This window comes from Somniosus microcephalus, chromosome 8, assembly GCF_052327205.1.
Source record: "Somniosus microcephalus isolate GS21.2 chromosome 8, FLI_Smic_1.0, whole genome shotgun sequence".
NCBI lineage: Eukaryota > Metazoa > Chordata > Chondrichthyes > Squaliformes > Somniosidae > Somniosus > Somniosus microcephalus.
This window is the reverse complement of record NC_140994.1, coordinates 266108980-266129161: the sequence shown is the minus strand read 5'-3', so window position 1 is coordinate 266129161 and position 20182 is coordinate 266108980. Positions and strand designations below refer to the sequence as shown.

The following is a 20182-nucleotide window of genomic DNA, read 5'->3' as shown; positions in this document are numbered from 1 at the left end:
CTGAAGGCACGGCCGCCAATGGTGGAGCGACTATAATCTGGGATGCTCAAGAGGGCAGAATTAGAGGAGCGCAGAGATCTCTGTGCGGGGCGGTGGGGATTGTGGGGCTGGAGGAGATTACAGAGATAGGGAGGGGCAAGGCCGTGGAGGGATTGGAAAACCAGGATGAAAATTTTGAAATCGAGGTGCTGCTTAACCAGGAGCCAATGTAGGTCAGCGAGCACAGAGGTGATGGGCGAACGGGACTTGGTGCGAGTTAGGACACGGGGCAGTGAGCACAGGGGGTGATGGGTGAACGGGACTGGGTGTGAGTTAGGACACGGGGCAGTGAGCACAGGGGGTGATGGGTGAACGGGACTGGGTGTGAGTTAGGACACGGGGCAGTGAGCACAGGGGGCGATGGGTGAACGGGACTGGGTGCGAGTTAGGACACGGGGCAGTGAGCACGGGGTGATGGGTGAATGGGACTGGGTGTGAGTTAGGACACGGGGCGATGGGTGAACGGGACTGGGTGCGAGTTAGGACACGGGGCAGTGAGCACAGGGGGTGATGGGTGAACGGGACTGGGTGCGAGTTAGGACACGGGGCAGTGAGCACAGGGGGGTGACGGGTGAACGGGACTGGGTGTGAGTTAGGGGACTGGGTGTGAGTTAGGACACGGGGCAGTGAGCACGGGGTGATGGGTGAACGGGACTGGGTGCGAGTTAGGACACGGGGCAGTGAGCACAGGGGGTGATGGGCGAACGGGACTGGGTGCGAGTTAGGACACGGGGCAGTGAGCACAGGGGGTGATGGGCGAACGGGACTGGGTGCGAGTTAGGACACGGGGCAGTGAGCACGGGGTGATGGGTGAGAGTTAGGACACGGGGCAGTGAGCACAGGGGGTGATGGGTGAACGGGACTGGGTGTGAGTTAGGACACGGGGCAGCAGAGTTTTGTATGAGCTCAAGTTTACGTAGGGTGGAATGTGGGAGGCCGGTCAGGAGTGTGTTGGAATAGTCGAGTGTGGAGGTAACAAAGGCATGGATGAGGGTTTCAGCAGCGGATGAGCTGAGGCAAGGGCGGAGACGGGCGATGTTACGGAGGTGGAAGCAGGCGGTCTGGGTGATGGAGCGGACATGCGGGCGGAAGTTCAGGGAAATATAGACCAGTTATGGAATTCAGGAGTAATGTGGCGGGAGAATGGGCCGCAGCTCCTTTGATCGCGTTGGCAGGGAAACAGGAGTGAGAGGGGATGAGGATAGAACCCGGCTTAGCTGGGGGGCTTCACGGTGAATATCTGGGCAGGGGCCGAGTGTCCACTCGGTGTTCTATAACTACAAGTTCTCTCTTCGTGTAGTGAGAGGGTGAGGAGTCTCAATTTCAACAGTGACAACGCAAGAATTTAAAACATTTGACCAATATAATAAGGCACAGGTGCTTGCGAGAACTTGAGGTTTTTATTTGGAGTTCCCAGAGTCTTAACAGGTTCAGCGGGCGCTGTGTAACAAAGACTTGTTTATTTATCAACATAAAATGGCGTCTCGGTCAAAGGAAGCTGCGCTTCATTGGTTGAGTACCAAACAACATCTTAATGATCACTCCCAGGAATGTGGGTCTGTGTCTACGATTCCCCCCCCACACGGGGACGGGACGGGGGTCTGTGTCTACGATTCCCCCCCCCCCCCAACACGGGTGAGGGAACATGGGTCTGTGTCTCTGATTCCCCCACACGGTGACGGGACGGGGGGGTCTGTGTCTGATTCCTGCCTTGACACCGATGGTCATTCCCGAGAATGAACAAAAAATAAGAAAACTACCTAATAATAACACACCAACCGTTGCCCTGCACCACCGAGAGAGATGCAGGGTATAACCTCGTCTCTTCCTCCAGCTGCTTTGAGAAATACTAACTCCTCCATTCCGTCCGGGATGTCCTCCTGGTAAGGAGCAGAGCAGCGGTGGAAGGAGGTGCTGTAGCGCGGGTCACGACGGACCGAGCTGAGGAATCCTGCCGCCCCCGAGTGAGTCACACTGTCGGCCAGGATCACCGAGCCCTCGGACAGCAGTCCCGCCTCCTCCAGCAGACACAGGTCCCGCAGCTGGTCCCCGTCCCGCCCCTGGCTCAGGAAGACAAAGTCCAACGTCTCCACTCCGTACGCTGCCTTGAATCGAAGTATGACCTCCACCGGAAGGCCGGTAATCACCTGGAACTGCACGGGGAGAGAAGAGAAACGAGTCAAGTACAACAGGCCCCAGTTGTCTCGGGTAGAGGCGGCTTTACCACAGCCGCACTGGACAGGATGTAGGAGAGGGTGTTAGAAACCTACCGCTTTGACGGTGTGAGTGTGTGCTAGCCGTGGCTCAGTGGGCAGCACCCTCGCCTCTGAGTCAGAAGGTTGTGGGTTCAAGTCCCACTCAAGGGATTTGAGCACAAAAATCTAGACTGACACGCCCAGTTCAGTACTGAGGGAACGCCGCACTGTCGGAGGGGCAGTACTGAGGGAGCGCCGCACTGTCGGAGGGACAGTACTGAGGGAGCGCCGCACTGTCGGAGGGACAGTACTGAGGGAGCGCCGCACTGTCGGAGGGACAGTACTGAGGGAGCGCCGCACTGTCGGAGGGACAGTACTGAGGGAGCGCTGCACTGTCGGAGGGACAGTACTGAGGGAGCGCCGCACTGTCGGAGGGGCAGTACTGAGGGAGCGCCGCACTGTCGGAGGGTCAGTACTGAGGGAGCGCTGCACTGTCGGAGGGACAGTACTGAGGGAGCGCTGCACTGTCGGAGGGACAGTACTGAGGGAGCGCCGCACTGTCGGAGGGGCAGTACTGAGGGAGCGCTGCACTGTCGGAGGGGCAGTACTGACGGGGTGCTGTCTTTCGGATGAGACGTTAAACCAAGGCCCCCTATGTAACAGGCTCGAGGGGGGTCTGAATAGCTGCCTCCTGTTCCTGTGTAACAGGCTCGAGGGGGTGAACGGCCTCCTCCTGTTCCTGTGTAACAGGCTCGAGGGGCTGAACGGCCTCCTCCTGTTCCTGTGTAACAGGCTCGAGGGGGTGAACGGCCTCCTCCTGTTCCTGTGTAACAGGCTCGAGGGGGTGAACGGCCTCCTCCTGTTCCTGTGTAACAGGCTCGAGGGGGTGAATGGCCTCCTCCTGTTCCTGTGTTTGTCTCTAGGAGAGAAATGCGGGAGTAAAGTGCGTTGCCAGGAGTTACCCCAGTTACCTGTGTGTGTTTCAATCCGGCCACCAGCATCATTTCCTCGGCCAGGTCGGCGGTTTTGGGGTCAGGCTCCACGGTGTACAGCTTCGCTCCGGGCGGGAGGAGCCGTGCGATGCGGATAGCAGCGTAACCGCAATACGTGCCCAGCTCGAGAGCTCGGACAGGGTCAACGCGCCGCACCACCGACTCCAGGATCTGACCTGGAACAGATTCAAGGTTACACACAATGATGAGTTTCACAGAATCTTACAGCTCAAAAGAAGGCCATTCGGCCCACCGTGCCTGTGCCGGCTCTTTGAACGAGCTCTCCAATTAGTCCCACTACCCCCCCTGCTCTTTCCCCATAGTTCTGCAAATTTTTCCTTTTCCAGTATTTATCCAATTCCCTTTTGAAAGTTACTATTGAATCTGCTTCCACCGCCCTTTCAGGCAGCGCGGTCCAGATCACAACAACTCGCTGTAAAAACATTCTCCTCATCTCCCCTCTGGTTCTTTTGCCAATTCCCTTCACTCTGTGTCCTCTGGTCACTGATCCTCGTGCCAGTGGAAACAGTTGCTCCTTATTTACTCAATCAAAACCCTTCAGAATTTTGAAAAGCTCTACTGAATCTCCCCTTAACCTTCTCTTTAAAGAGAACAATCCCAGTTTCTCTAATCTGTTCAACTTAATCACGGTGAATGCATTAACCAGCGAGTAAAAGTAACGCATCAAGGGGTCAGCTGTGGCTCAGTGGGCAGCACCCTCGCCACTGAGGCAGAAGGTCGTGGGTTCAAGACCCACTCCAGAGACTTGAGCACAAAATCCAGGCTGACACTCCCAGTGCAGTGACTGAGGGAGCGCTGCACTGTCGGAGGGGCAGTACTGAGGGAGCGCCGCACTGTCGGAGGGGCAGTACCGAGGGAGTGCTGCACTGTCGGAGGGACAGTACTGAGGGAGTGCTGCACTGTCGGAGGGACAGTACTGAGGGAGCGCTGCACTGTCGGAGGGGCAGTACTGAGGGAGCGCCGCACTGTCGGAGGGGCAGTACTGAGGGAGCGCTGCACTGTCGGAGGGGCAGTACCGAGGGAGTGCTGCACTGTCGGAGGGGCAGTACTGAGGGAGTGCTGCACTGTCGGAGGGGCTGTCTTTCAGATGAGACGTTAAACCGAGGCCCCGTCTGCTCTCAGGTGGATGTAAAAGATCCCATGGCCACTATCGGAAGAAGAGCAGGGGAGTTCTCCTCGGTGTCCTGGCCAATATTTATCTCAAACGACATTACTAAAACTGATAATCTGGTCATATTACAATGCTGTTTGTGGGAGCTTGCTGTGTGCAAATTGACTGCCGCGTTTCCGACATTACAACAGCGACTACACTACATCTTTTTAGGGAAATTTGAATAAATATTTGAAGCAGGTCGATGGGGAGAGAGCGGGGCAGTGGGTTTGGTTTGGGATTGATACAGGGCTATGGGGAGAGAGCGGGGCAGTGGGATTAGTTTGGGATTGATACAGGGCTATGGGGAGAGAGCGGGGCAGTGGGATTAGTTTGGGATTGATACAGGGCTATGGGGAGAGCGGGGCAGTGGGGTTAGTTTGGGATTGATACAGGGCGATGGGGAGAGAGCGGGGCAGTGAGATTAGTTTTGGGATTGATACAGGGCTATGGGGAGAGAGCGGGGCAGTGGGATTAGTTTGGGATTGATACAGGGCTATGGGGAGAGAGCGGGGCAGTGGGATTAGTTTGGGATTGATACAGGGCTATGGGGAGAGAGCGGGGCAGTGGGATTAGTTTGGGATTGATACAGGGCTATGGGGAGAGAGCGGGGCAGTGGGATTAGTTTGGGATTGATACAGGGCTATGGGGAGAGAGTGGGGCAGTGGGGTTAGTTTGGGATTGATACAGGGCGATGGGGAGAGAGTGGGGCAGTGGGAATAGTTTGGAATTGATACAGGGCTATGGGAAGAGAGCGGGGCAGGGGATTAGTTTTGGGATTGATACAGGGCTATGGGGAGAGAGCGGGGCAGTGAGATTAGTTTTGGGATTGATACAGGGCTATGGGGAGAGAGTGGGGCAGTGGGAATAGTTTGGAATTGATACAGGGCTATGGGAAGAGAGCGGGGCAGGGGATTAGTTTTGGGATTGATACAGGGCTATGGGGAGAGAGTGGGGCAGTGGGAATAGTTTGGAATTGATACAGGGCTATGGGAAGAGAGCGGGGCAGGGGATTAGTTTTGGGATTGATACGGGGCTATGGGGAGAGAGCGGGGCGGTGGGATTAATTTTGGGATTGATACAGTGCTATCGGGAGAGAGCGGGGCGGTGGGATTAATTTTGGGATTGCTATAGCAGATGAGTTGGGCTGAATAACTATGGTTTCTACGATCACTTTGTTCTCGTGGAGGTGCGGGATTCGGAGAGCAAGACCCATGGATAGTTTGGTGAGTGGAGTCTCTGCCTACCTTTCTCAGGGCCGGTGCTGGTCACACAATCGTACCTGCTACACCACTCGTCCAAAGTGCTCAGTACACTCTCAGGCTTGCCGTGTGTCGAGTTTGTCAGGACGTAGCGGAATGCCCGTTCCTCCCGTGATATTCCGGTGATACAGCTCCTCAACCACCCCAGGAATCGCTGGCGGTAGAACCGGAGTAGCCGTCGGTGATACCGGATCGTCACGGCCGTACAGACGGGAACCAGGACTGCAGCCAGGACAGGAAGCCACATCTTCGGCTGAGGGTAACACGATACGTTATTAATCTCCGAGGAACCTCAACGCCCGGCAATAATTACTACTGGGATCATGTTCTACTTAAGGTGTTGGCCGTGGCTCAGTGGGCAGCACTCTCTCTTTCACCCGAGTCAGAAGGTCACGGGTTCAAGCCCCACGCCAGAGACTTGAGCACAAAAATCTAGGGTGCCACTCCCAGTGCGGTACTGAGGGAGCGCCGCACTGTCGGAGGGGCGGTGCTGAGGGAGCGCCGCACTGTCGGAGGGGCGGTACTGAGGGAGCGCCGCACTGTCGGAGGGGCGGTACTGAGGGAGCGCCGCACTGTCGGAGGGGCGGTACTGAGGGAGCGCCGCACTGTCGGAGGGGCGGTACTGAGGGAGCGCCGCACTGTCGGAGGGGCGGTACTGAGGGAGCGCCGCACTGTCGGAGGGGCGGTACTGAGGGAGCGCCGCACTGTCGGAGGGGCGGTACTGAGGGAGCGCCGCACTGTCGGAGGGGCGGTACTGAGGGAGCGCCGCACTGTCGGAGGGGCGGTACTGAGGGAGCGCCGCACTGTCGGAGGGGCGGGTACTGAGGGAGCGCCGCACTGTCGGAGGGGCGGTACTGAGGGAGCGCCGCACTGTCGGAGGGGCGGTACTGAGGGAGCGCCGCACTGTCGGAGGGGCGGTACTGAGGGAGCGCCGCACTGTCGGAGGGGCGGTACTGAGGGAGCGCCGCACTGTCGGAGGGGCGGTACTGAGGGAGCGCCGCACTGTCGGAGGTCCCGTCTTTCAGATGAGACGTTAAGCCGAGGTCCCGTATTTCAGATGAGACGTTAAGCCAAGGCCCCATCTACTCTCTCAGGTAGATGTAAAAGATCCCACGGCACTATTTCGGAGAGCAGGGGAGTCCACGCATTTAGCAGTTGTACTGCACTGTATGCCAGTAGCTGCTGAATCGTTACAAGACTGACCTGCTCCAGCTTCAGTAGTTATACTGCGCATCCTGCATTGGTGAAACACCATCTCGTGCCAACGTGGGACATGCAATGTAATCGTCCTGTAGCAGCTTCACAAACACCTCGAGCCTGAAACATTCTCAAAGCGATCCTCCCACCTTCCACCCCCAATAAACTTCAGCTCATCCAAAACTCTGCTGCCCCGTGTCCTAACTCACACCCAGTCCCGTTCACCCATCACCCCCTGTGCTCACTGCCCCCGTGTCCAAACTCACACCCAGTCCCGTTCACCCATCACCCCCTGTGCTCACTGCCCCGTGTCCTAACTCACACCCAGTCCCGTTCACCCATCGCCCCCCGTGCTCACTGCCCCGTGTCCTAACTCACACCCAATCCCGTTCACCCATCACCCCGTGCTCACTGCCCCGTGTCCAAACTCGCACCCAGTCCCGTTCACCCATCACCCCGTGCTCACTGCCCCGTGTCCTAACTCGCACCCAGTCCCGTTCACCCATCACCCCCTGTGCTCACTGCCCCGTGTCCTAACTCACACCCAGTCCCGTTCACCCATCACCCCCTGTGCTCACTGCCCCGTGTCCTAACTCGCACCCAGTCCCGTTCACCCATCACCCCCGTGCTCACTGCCCCGTGTCCTAACTCGCACCCAGTCCCATTCACCCATCACCCCCCGTGCTCACTGCCCCGTGTCCTAACTCACACCCAGTCCCGTTCACCCATCGCCCCCCGTGCTCACTGCCCCGTGTCCTAACTCACATCCAGTCCCGTTCACCCATCACCCCGTGCTCACTGCCCCGTGTCCTAACTCGCACCGAGTCCCGTTCACCCATCACCCCCTGTGCTCACTGCCCCGTGTCCTAACTCACACCCAGTCCCGTTCACCCATCACCCCCTGTGCTCACTGCCCCGTGTCCTAACTCACACCCAGTCCCGTTCACCCATCACCCCCTGTGCTCACTGTCCCGTGTCCTAACTCGCACCCAGTCCCGTTCACCCATCACCCCCTGTGCTCACTGCCCCGTGTCCTAACTCGCAGCGAGTCCCGTTCACCCATCACCCCGTGCTCACTGCCCCGTGTCCTAACTCACACCGAGCCCCGTTCACCCATCACCCCCTGTGCTCACTGGCCCGTGTCCTAACTCACACCCAGTCCCGTTCACCCATCACCCCCTGTGCTCACTGCCCCGTGTCCTAACTCGCACCCAGTCCCGTTCACCCATCACCCCCTGTGCTCACTGCCCCGTGTCCTAACTCGCACCAAGTCCCGTTCACCCATCACCCCCTGTGCTCACTGCCCCGTGTCCTAACTCACACCCAGTCCCGTTCACCCATCACCCCGTGCTCACTGCCCCGTGTCCTAACTCACACCCAGTCCCGTTCACCCATCACCCCCTGTGTTCGCTGACCGACATTGGCTCCCGGTTAAGCAACGCCTCGATTAAAAAAAATTCTCATCCTTCTGTTCATATCCCTCCCTATCCCTGTGACCTCCTCCAGTCCTACAACCCTCCGCGATCTCTGCGCTCCTCCAATTCTGGCCACTTGCGCATCCCACATTTTAATCGTTCCACCATTGGCGGCCGTGCCTTCAGCTGTCTAGACCCTGAGCTCTGGAATTCCCTGCCTAAACATCTCCGCCTCTCTCTCCTCCTTTAAGACGCTCCTTAAAACCGACCTCTTTGACCAAGCTTTTGGTCACCTGTCCTAATATCTCCTTATGTGGCTCGGTGTCAAATTTTGTTTGATAATCGCTCCTGTGAAGAGCCTTGGGACGTTTCACTACGTTAAAGGCGCTATATAAATACAAGTTGTTGCTGCACCAAACAGAAACTCACATCCTGAATTCTTGGAGTTAAACTCCTTACCCTGGATGATGTCAACGCAACATCCGTGGAGAGAAAATAGAGTCGACGTTTCAGGTCGAAACCCTTTTTCAAAACTGGAAAGGAAATGAAATAGATCGAAAGGCAGGGCTGGGAGAGAACAAAAGAAGTGAAGAGACTTCTTTTCTTTACTTCTTTTGTTTTGAAAAAGGGTCCGCCCGAAACGTCGACTCTAATTTCTCTCCACGGATGTTGCCTGGCCTGCTGAGTTTTTCCAGCATTTTCTGTTGTTATTTTGGATTTCCAGCATCTGCAGTATTTTGCTATCGTACGAGAGGTCCGTCCACCTACACTCTCCAGCTGGCCAGGAGCTCGGTCAGCCTGGGATCTGGGCTGCTGAGGGTTTGGATCCCGATTGAATTGCCGTGCTTGTTAATGCTGAGGCTTCTTCAAGTCTGCGACTCTTCTACATAAAGCAGCGTCAGGTGCAGCATACAGCCAGTAGCAGTCCTTGAACATGGATCATGTGTCATAAGAACATAAATAGGAGCAGGAGTCGGCCATCCGGCCCCTCGAGCCTGCTCCGCCGTTCAATAAGATCGTGGCTGATCATCGACCTCAACGCCACTTTCCCGCCCGATCCCCATATCCCTTGATTCCTCGAGAGTCCAAAAATCTATCGATCTCAGCCTTGAATATACTCAACGACTGAGCCTCCACAGCCCTCTGGGGTAGAGAATTCCAAAGATTCACCGCCCTCTGAGTGAAGAAATTCCTCCTCATCTCAATCTTAAATGGCCGACCCCTTATCCTGAGACTGTGACCCCTAGTTCTAGACTCTCCAGCCAGGGGGAAACAACCTCTCAGCATCTACCCTGTCAATCCCCCTCAGAATCTTGTATGTTTCAATGAGATCACCTCCCATTCTTCTAAACTCCAGAGAGTATCGGCCCATTCTACACAATCTCTCCTCATAGGACAGCCCTCTCATCCCAGGAATCAATCTAGTGAACCTTTGTTGCACCGCCTCCAAGGCAAGTATATCCTTCCTTAGATAAGGAGACCAAAACTGTGCCCAGTACTCCAGGGGTGGTCTCACCAAGACTCTGTACAATTGGAGCAAGACTTCCTCACTCTTATACTCCAACCCCCTTGCAATAAAGGCCAACATGCCATTTGCCTTCCTTATTGCTTGCTGTACCTGCACGCTAGCTTTCTGTGTTTCTTGCACGAGGACACCCAAATCTCTCCAAACACCAACATTTCAAAGTTTCTCACCATTTAAAAATATTCTGTTTTTCTATTCTTCCTACCAAAGTGAATAACCTCACATTTCCCCACATTATACTCCATTTGCCACCTTACTGCCCACTCACTCAGTCTATCTATATCCCTTCGCAGACTGTGTGTTCTCCTCACAGCTTACTGTCCCATCTAGCTTTGTATCGTCAGCAAACTTGGATACATTACACTCGGTCCCTTCATCTAGGTCATTGATATAGATTGTAAATAGCTGAGGCCCCAACACTGATCCTTGCGGCACCCCACTAGTTACAGCCTGCCAACCCGAAAAAGATCAGTTTATTCCTACTCTCTGTTTTCTTCCCATTAACCAATCCTCTATTCATGCTACTGTATTACCCCCAACCCCATGAGCCTTTATCTTGTGCACTTTTAGGTGGCACCTTATCGAATGCCTGTTGGAAATGTGTCATTCCCATCCTTCCCCACAATCAACAAGAGCCGGACACAGGAACAGGAGGAGGCCATTGAGCCCCTCGAGCCTGCTCCGCCATTCAATCAGTTTGTGGCTGATCAGCGCCTCAAATCCATTTTCCCACCTTTGCTCGATGCCCTTACCCAACATAAATCTATCGCTCTCAGCCTTGAAAACTCCAGCTGACCCCCAGTATCCACAGCTTTTTGGGGGAGAGTTTTCCAGATTTCCACCACCCTTTGTGTGAAGAAGTGCTTCCTGACATCACCCCTGAACGGCCGCGCTCTAATTTTGTGGTTACGTCGCCTCGTTCTTGATTCGCCCCCACCATGTTCAACAAAAAACAGAGAATGTTGGAAACCCAGAAGGTGGAGGAAGGCAGGCCGTCAGTCCGGGCCACGGAACCGTGGCTCTTCCTGAAGGTTCCCCCCACCCCCACCCCCGGGATCAGACATCTGGTCAACTTGCCCGAGTGGCCATTCGACACTCGCCAGCTTTGACAGCGAGCGTCCGGCAGATTGTCGGCCTTGTGTGGCATCACACCCAAACGCTGCCCCCTCCCCCACCTCCTGTCCACGGGCACACACTCGGCAGCAGACGTCCCTCGGCATCCGACCAGAGCTCACTTCAACAACCGCTTGCATTTATATAGCGCCTTTAACGTAGAATAAAAGCCGCTTAACGGGAGTGCGAATAAAATTTGACACCGAGCCGCGTGAGGAGGCGTCAGGTCAGGTGACCCAAAGCTGCACCAAAGGTTTAGAAAGGTCAGAGGTCAGAGTTGGAGGGGCAGGGGATGGAATAATTTCACACTTGATACGGCAGCTTTTTGTGGGCAATTTCACTGGACGAATGCGAGCTTAAATCCCACCACGGGCAGTTTTGGAATTTGGATTTGGTTTAAAAAAATATCTGGAAATAAAAAGCTGGTCTCAGTAAAAGTGACCATGAAGCTGTTGGATTGTCATTAAAAACCCAACTGGTTCACTGATGTCCCTTTAGGGAAGGAAGCCTGCCGTCCTTACCCGGTCTGGGCCTATATGTGACTCCAGTCTCACACCAACGGGGTTGACTCTGAACTGCCCTCTGAAGGATCTCCTCTCCTGACTCCCCAAAGCCTTTCTACAAGTAAGGAGTGTGATGGAATGTTCTCCACTTGCCTGGATGAGTGCAGCTCCAACAACACTCAAGAAGCTCGATACCATCCAGGACAAAGCAGCCCGCTTGATTGGCACCCCATCCACCACCTTAAACATTCACTCCCTCCACCACCGGCGCACCGTGGCTGCAGTGTGTACCATCTACAAGATGCACTGCAGCAACTCGCCAAGGCTTCTTCGGCAGCACCTCCCAAACCCGCGACCTCTTCCACCTAGAAGGACAAGGGCAGCAGGCGCGTGGGAACACCACCACCTCCAAGTTCCCCTCCAAGTCACACACCATCCTGACTTGGAGATATATCGGCCGATCCTTCATCGTCGCTGGGTCAAAATCCTGGAACTCCCTCCCTAACAGCACTGTGGGAGTACCTTCACCACACGGACTGCAGCGGTTCAAGAAGGCGGCTCACCACCACCTTCTCAAGGGCAACTAGGGACGGACAATAAATGCTGGCCTTGCCAGCGACGCCCACATCCCGAGAATGAATTTTGGGGATCTTTTTACACATCACAACAACTTGCATTTATATAGCACCTTTTAACGTAGTAAAATGTCCCAAGGCGTTTCATAAGAGCGTAATCAAAGAAAATTTGACTCTGAGCCACATAAGGAGAAATTAGAATAGGTTACCAAATGCTTGGTCAAAGAGCTAGGCTTGAAGGAGCATCTTAAAGCAGAGAGAGGCGGAGAGAGGTTTAGGGAGGGAATTCCAGAGCTTAGGGCTCAGGCTGCTGAAGGCACGGCCGCCAATGTGGAGCGATAAAAATTGGGGGATGCGCAAGAGGCCAGAATTGGAGTAGCGTGGAGATCTCGGACGGTTTTGGGGCCGGAGGAGGTTACAGAGATAGGAGGGTGGGGCGGGGATGAGAATTTTAAAATCAAGATGTTGCCGGACTGGGAGTCAATGCTTTCCAGATTGTTTGCCCCAGTCCAGCTGCAGTGTGTACCATCTAGAAGATGCACTGCAGCAACTCGCCAAGACTTCTTCGGCAGCACCTCCCAAACCCGCGACCTCTTCCACCTAGAAGGACAAGGGCAGCAGGCGCATGGGAACACCACCACCTCCAAGTTCCCCTCCAAGTCACACAGCATCCTGACTTGGAAATTGGAATCACCATTCCTTCATCGTCGCTGGGTCAAAATCCTGGAACTCCCTCCCTAACAGCACTGTGGGAGCACCTTCACCACACGGACTGCAGCGGTTCAAGAAGGCGGCTCACCACCACCTTCTCAAGGGCAACTAGGGATGGGCAATAAATGCTGGCCTTGCCAGCGACGTCCACATCCCATAAATGAACAATAAAAAAAGCTGGGATGTCAGTGGTTGAGAAGAGGTGTGACAGGGGTTTGCCCAGGCAGAGGCTGTGGCGCTGCCTCCGACTCCAGCCACAGGTGGGGCAGATTTGTGAATGAAGGGCTGGCGCATGCGCAGCGGCGTGCAGCCTGGTGGGGAGAATAGAGCGGATTCCCCACCGCGGTGCACTGTGGGAGGGGAGGTCCGCCATTGTCGCCGCTGGCCAGGCCGGAGAGCAGCGATCCCCAGTCTGCCCGCGGCCCCTGTGGAACAAACTGCAGGCGGGGGCTGCTTCCACTTTACGGCTTTCCACACACTCAAGTGTTTTAAACTCTTTGGATGCATTTAAGGGGAGGCTGGACAAGCATTGAAGGGAATAGAGGGTTATGCTGACAGAGTGACGGGAGGTGGCTCGAGTGGAGCCAGCATGGACTGGTTGGGCCGAATGGCCTGTTTCTGTGCCTATTTAATCCTATGTATTGTCTATGCTAATTATATTATAAAGAAGTTATAAAAAAAATATTCAACAGCTTCGCCAGAGTTCCAAAACAGAATCAATTGGGTCGATAAAATTCCAGGCTCGAGGGGCTGAATGGCCTCCTCCTGGTCCCTTGGACTCTTGGGAGAATTTATAGAGAAATGAAAACTCCCCTCTTATCAGGCGCCGGAGTTAAGCAGTTACTCGGACCAATTGGAGAAGTTTAACATACATTATCTGAAAATATATCTATATTTTAAATGTGGTTTACAAAAAATCCCAAAAGAGGAAAGTTTACTGACCAGGTGCGGTTTGACTGCGGGAGACTCCCGGGCGGAAGAGCCGCGCATGTGACCGGCCTCCACCCGGAAGACGCGTCATGTTAACAATGTTCTACTCGGCTAGGTGTCCTTGAGTCAAAGGTGAAAGGTGAGGGGGTGAAGTGCTCCCTTCACACTTGTGAATTTTAGTTATTTTTTTACTAGCCAGTTAACTTAGCCAAAGGAACCTTCACCATCCACTGAAGATAGTTAGTCGACAAAAGTGAAAATCTTGCCCAAAAGTTATCAGCCTGGAGCAAGTCAACATGATTGAGGAGAGAAAAAAACAATACTGTATAAAATCAAGTAGATTTTACTGACATTTTATTGGATGTAATATTTTTAAAACTAATTCACCCCCCATAAATGATCCCCACAGATTTCTCTGTTCCTCTGACCCCACGCTCTTGTGGAGTAAAAGGTAAAGTAATAAAAAGGGCAAAAGCAGGAACTAAGTGTCACAAAACATCTTTGAAAGTTCTCTATCTGAATGCACGTAGCATTCGTAACAAAATAGACGAGTTAATGGCACAAATAACTACATATGGGTATGATCTTGTGGCCATTACAGAAACATGGCTGCAGGGTGACAATGCCTGGGAATTAAACATACCAGGTTATTTAACGATCAGGAAGGACAGGCAGGAAGGAAGGGGAGGTGGGGTGGCTATGTTAATAAAGGAAGGAATCACTGTAATACAGAGAAATGATATTGGGTCAAAAGATCTGGATAATGAAACAGTTTGGGTGGAGGTAAGGAATAATAAGGGGAAAAAAACACTCGTGGGCGTAGTCTATAGGCCGCCAAACAGTGGCAACTCTGTTGGACGGAGTATCAATCAGGAAATAGTTGAGGCTTGTAATAAGGGAACATCTATAATTATGGGGGATTTTAATTATCATATTAATTGGACAAATCAAATTGGGCAGGGCTGCCTTGAGGATGAGTTCATTGAGTGTATTAGGGATGGGTTTCTTGAGCAGTATGTAACTGAACCGACCAGGGGCAAGCAACCTTAGATCTGGTCCTGTGTAACGAGACGGGATTAATTAAAAATGTCCTAGTAAAGGATCCCCTTGGAATGAGTGACCATAACATGGTTGAATTCCATATTCAATTAGAGGGTGAGAAGGTTGGATCTCAAACAAGCGTGCTAAGCTTGAATAAAGGAGACTATGAAGGCATGAGAGCGTAATTGAGTAGAGTGGATTGGGAAAATAGATTAAAGGGTAAGACGATACATGATCAGTGGTGTACATTTAAGGAGTTATTTTACAACTTCCAAAAAAAATATATTCCACTGAGAAGAAAAGGGTGTAAAAGAAAAGACAGCCATCCATGGCTAAGTAAAGAAATTAAGGATAGTATTCGACTAAAAACAAGGGCATATAAGGTAGCCAAATCTAGTGGGAGGATAGAGGATTGGGAAAACTTTAAAAGACAGCAAAAAATAACAAAAACATTGATTAAGAAAGGAAAGATAGATTATGAAAGTAAATTAGCAAAAAATATAAAAATAGATAGTAAGAGTTTTTATAGTTATATAAAAAGAAAAAGGGTGGCTAAAGTAAATGTTGGTTCCTTAGAGGATGAGACCGGGAAATTAATGGTGGGAAATATGGTGATGGCAAAAACACTGAATGAATATTTTACATCAGTCTTTACAGTAGAAGACACTAAGAATATCCCAACACTGGACAAACAGGGGGCTAAAGGGGGGGAGGAGCTAAACATGATCAAAATCACTAAGGAAGTGGTACTCGGTAAAATAATGGGACTCAAGGCGGATAAATCACCTGGACCTGATGGCTTACATCCTAGGGTCTTGAGGGAAGTGGCGGTAGGGATTGTGGATGCATTGGTAATAATTTTCCAAAACTCCCTGGACTCGGCAAAGGTCCCGGCAGACTGGAAAACTGCAAATGTAACACCCTTATTTAAAAAGGGCAGTAGGCAGAAGGCTGGAAACTATAGACCGGTTAGCCTAACATCTGTGGTAGGTAAAATTTTGGAGTCCATTATTAAGGAGACAGTAACAGGACATTTGGATAATCATAATTTAATAGGACAAAGTCAGCATGGTTTTATGAAGGGGAAGTCATGTTTGACAAATTTGCTGGAGTTCTTTGAGGAAGTAATGTGTAGGGTGGATAAAGGGGAGCCAGTGGACGTAGTGTATTTAGACTTCCAAAAGGCATTTGACAAGGTGCCACACAAAAGATTATTGCTTAAGATAAAAAATCACGGGATTGGGGGTAATATTCTGGCATGGATAGAGGATTGGCTATCTAACAGAAGGCAGAGAGTTGGGATAAATGGTTCATTCTCAGACTGGCAATCAGTAACTAGTGGTGTTCCGCAGGGGTCAGTGCTGGGTCCCCAACTCTTTACAATCTATATTAACGATTTGGAGGAGGGGACCGAGTGTAACATATCAAAGTTTGCAGATGATACTAAGATGGGAGGGAAAGTAGTGAGTGAGGAGGACATAAAAAACCTGCAAGGGGACATAGACAGGCTAAGTAAGTGGGCAGAGATTTGGCAGATGGAATACAATACTGGAAAGTGTGAGGTTATGCATTTTGGCAGGAAAAATAGTAGAGCAAGTTATTATCTTAATGGCAAGAAACTGGAAAGTACTGAAGTACAAAGGGATCTGGGGGTCCTGGTGCACAAAACTCAAAAGGTTAGTATGCAGGTGCAGCAAGTGATTAAGAAGGCCAATGGAATGTTGGCTTTCATTGCTAGGGGGATAGAATATAAAAATAGGGAGGTATTGCTTCAGTTGTACAAGGTATTGGTGAGACTGCACCTGGAATACTGCGTACAGGTTTGGTGTCCATACTTAAGAAAGGACATACTTGCTCTCGAGTCAGTACAAAGAAGGTTCACTCGGTTAATCCCGGGGATGAGGGGATGGACATATGAGGAGAGGTTGAGTAGATTGGGACTCTACTCATTGGAGTTCAGAAGAATGAGAGGCGATCTTATTGCAACATATAAGATTGTGAAGGGGTTGGATCGGGTGGATGCGGGGAAGATGTTCCCGATGATGGGTGAAACTAGAACTAGGGGGCATAGTCTTAGAATAAGGGGCTGCTCTTTCAAAACTGAGATGAGGAGGAACTACTTCACTCAGAGGGTGGTAGGTCCATGGAATATGCTGCCCCAAAAAGCTGTAGAAGCTACATCATTACATAAATTTAAAACAGAAATAGACAGTTTCCTAGAAGTAAAGGGAATTAAAGGTTACGGGGAGCGGGCAGGAATTTGGACATGAGTCTAGGTTCGGATCAGTCATGGCCCTGTGGGTAGCGGAGCGGGCCCAGGGGCCGTGTAGCCTGATCCTGCTGCTATTTCGTGTGTCTAATTCTGTTAGATTCAGGAGATGGTTCTGTGATAGTGGATTGGCGGTTAGGATCAGATCAGCCATGATCTTATTGAATGGCGGAGCAGGCTCGAGGGGCCAATTGGCCTACTCCTGCTCCTATTTCTTATGTTCTTATGTTTTTATGTTCTTATGTTCCTTCTGCCCCACCATTAACAACAACAACAACTTGCATTTATATAGCACCTTTAACGCAGTAAAATGTCCCAAAGCGCTTCACAGGAGCGATTATCAAACAAAATTTGACACCGAGCCACATAAGGAGATATTAAGGCAGATGAAGGAGGTAGGTTTCAAGGAGTGTCTTAAAAAGAGAGAGGCGGAGAGGTTTAGGGAGGGAATTCCAGAGCTTAGGGCCCTGGCAGCTGAAGGCACGGCCGCCAATGGTGGAGCGATTAAAATCGGGGATGCTCAAGAGGCCAGAATTGGAGGTCTTGGAGGTTTGTAGGGCTGGAGGAGATTAGAGATAGGGAGGGACGATGGAGCGATTTGAAAACAAGGATGAGCATTTTAAAATTGAGGCATTGCCAGCAGTTCCATCGAAGCTGTGCGGCCGCATGGATGTGCAGTGTGTGTGAGGTCCCGCGCAGGCTGCTCACCAGCTTTTTGCATTGTAAATACTGCGCATACGCAAAATTTGAATGGGCCGTGCAGCAATTTAAGGGGAACATTGGTCTCCGGACCAGGTGCTAATGTAGGTCAGCGAGCACAGAGGTGAGGGGGAAACGGGACTTGGTGCAAGTTAGGAAACGGGCAGCAGAGTTTAACAGCCATGTCCCCTCAACCAGCTTGGTCCCACACTGTGGCTTTCCCTCCATAAACCCCATGCTTCCTTCCCATCCTTCCCGGTCCTTCTTGGAAGAAAGTAAATGGGGTAGAGGAGCAAAGAGATCCTGGAATATAAATAAATCGCTGAAAGTAGCAACACAAGCTGATAAGGCCATAAAAAGTGCAAAGTACTGGGGTTCATTGAGAGGAATAGAATACAAAAGTGGGGAGGTAATGTTACATTTATCTCGAATCTGAATTAAACCACACTTGGGAGTACGATGTGCAGTTCTGGTCTCCATACTGCAGAAAGGATATTGAAGCCCTGGAGAAAAGATTTAGAAGGATATTATCAGAATGGAGGGGCTGCAACTAACAGGAAAGATTGAGCTGCCTGGGGCTCTTTTATCTGAATGAGAAGACTAAGTGGAGACTTAATTTAAAATGATGAAGGGGTTGGATAGGGTGGATGTGGAGAAAGTGTTTCCACTTGTGGGTGAGTCCAGAACAAGGGGACATAAACATAAGAGAGTCACTAACAGATCTAATAAAGAATTTAGGAGGAATTTCTTCACACAGAGAATGGTGGGATTGTGGAACATGCTGCCACATGGTGTGGCGGAAGCAGAGAGCACTGACGCATCGAAGGGGAGGCGTGATGCATACATGAGGGAGAAAAGAATAGAGGGATAAGGGGGCAGGGCGGGAATTGGCAATTAGAGCGGGAGCAGGCTCATGTGGAGTATGGACACCGGCAGCGACCAGTTGGGCCGAATGGCCTGTTTCTGCGCTGTAAATTCTATGTGGAACTTGCATTTATATAGCACCTTTTCTCATGATACCCCAAAGTGCACAACAGCCAACGGATTACTTTGAAAAGCAGTGACACTTGTTTTGTAGGCAAAGGCGTCAGCCAATCAGCACACAGTAAGGTCCCACAAACAGCAATGAGATAAATGACTAGTTTTTGGTGGTTGAGGGACACTGAGAGAAAGAACTTCGAATCATGCCCTGGGATCTTTAACATCCACCCGAGAGGACAGACAGGACTTTTTCAAAATACGTAGGGAGCAGCCTCCGAGATCGTGGCCAAGAGCTGTGCTTCCCAGGTACGACTGCCTCTCTCTCTCTGCCAATATTCACCTCGCTCCTCCCACTTTCTGTAAGACTTATTTTGCTTGCAAGTAATTAGGAATAAAAGCACGAATGAAAAAAACAGAACAGAACAGAGTGTCTGAGACATAGAGCGGGATTCGTAACAAATTTCAGTATGGGTACAGTACCCTAGTGGTCATGGTACAGAACTAGCAGCACAGTGGTTATAAGTTCAAATCCCAGAATAGCAAGTTGTGAAAGTAAATCCAAGGTAACACAACGACAACAACTTGCATTTATCTAGTGCCTTTAGTGTGCCTTTCAATTCAGATACATGTTTGTTGGGAACAGAAAGCGATTATCAAAAAAAACTTCACACCAACTCCACGTAAGGAGATAGTAGGACAGGTGACCAAAAGCTTGGTCAAAGACGTAGGTTGTAAGAAGAGTCTTAAAGGAAGAGAGAGGGAGAGGGGTGGAGAGCTATAGGGAAGGAATGCCGGAGCTCACAAGGGCTAGTACCAAGAAATGTGACCACGAAAGCTGCCGGATTGTTATTAAAACCCAACTGGTTCACTACTGCCCTTCAGGGAAGGGAATCTGCTGCTCTTACCCGGTCTGGTCTACATGTGACTCCAGTCCCACCCTCGGGGGAATGAGGGATGGGCAAGACATGCAGGTTGGGCCATCTTCAAAGCCCGGCCCAAAACTGCAGTGCAAAGTCACTAACACACTGAAGCACAAATTCACAGGCAGCCTTTAATAAATATATCGGGTTACATCAGTCGCACCATTGGTATTTAGCAACAGCTTTACGATTCGAGTTTAGTTTACGTTTCATAGTTCAACAGTAACCAAAATAGAACACATTTTATTACATATTTTCCAACACACACAATTCTAGTGGGAGCCACTAACCGTGCATCATCCTATTATCTCCCCGGCATTTATTTCAGCATTACATCCATAAAAAATGCAACAGTGAAACTTTCAATTCAGATACATGTTTGTTGGGAACAGAAACAAATGTGATAACTCCTATCTCTGTTAATAAAAGCTGATGGAAGAACGTAAACAGATTCGGATAATGCAACATATGAATTAGGAGCAGGAGTCGGCCATTCGGCCCCTCGAGCCTGCTCCACCACACGGCCCCTCGAGCCTGCTCCACCACACGGCCCCTCGAGCCTGCTCCGCCACACGGCCCCTCGAGCCTGCTCCGCCACACGGCCCCTCGAGCCTGCTCCGCCACACGGCCCTTCGAGCCTGCTC

At 51.5% G+C, this 20182-nt stretch overlaps 1 protein-coding gene across 2 annotated transcripts; it reads right to left on the bottom strand.

Moving 5' to 3' along the window:
- Window positions 1–1363: 1363 nt before the first annotated feature.
- LOC147114374 (transmembrane O-methyltransferase homolog) lies at window positions 1364–19628 on the bottom strand. 2 transcript variants are annotated; one of them, XM_085994076.1, is made up of 4 exons: window positions 19524–19628; window positions 5645–5912; window positions 3206–3402; window positions 1364–2192 (listed from the first exon to the last, which is right to left on the bottom strand). In XM_085994076.1, exons 2-4 carry the CDS (start codon window positions 5904–5906, stop codon window positions 1800–1802), a joined length of 852 nt encoding a protein of 283 aa, XP_085850202.1. In that variant the 5' UTR covers window positions 5907–5912; window positions 19524–19628; the 3' UTR covers window positions 1364–1799. The 2 variants fall into 2 exon arrangements, with proteins under 2 accessions (XP_085850202.1, XP_085850201.1); XM_085994075.1 differs by lacking the exon at window positions 19524–19628 and adding an exon at window positions 13641–13743 and having other exon boundaries at window positions 1366–2192.
- Window positions 19629–20182: the final 554 nt, after the last annotated feature.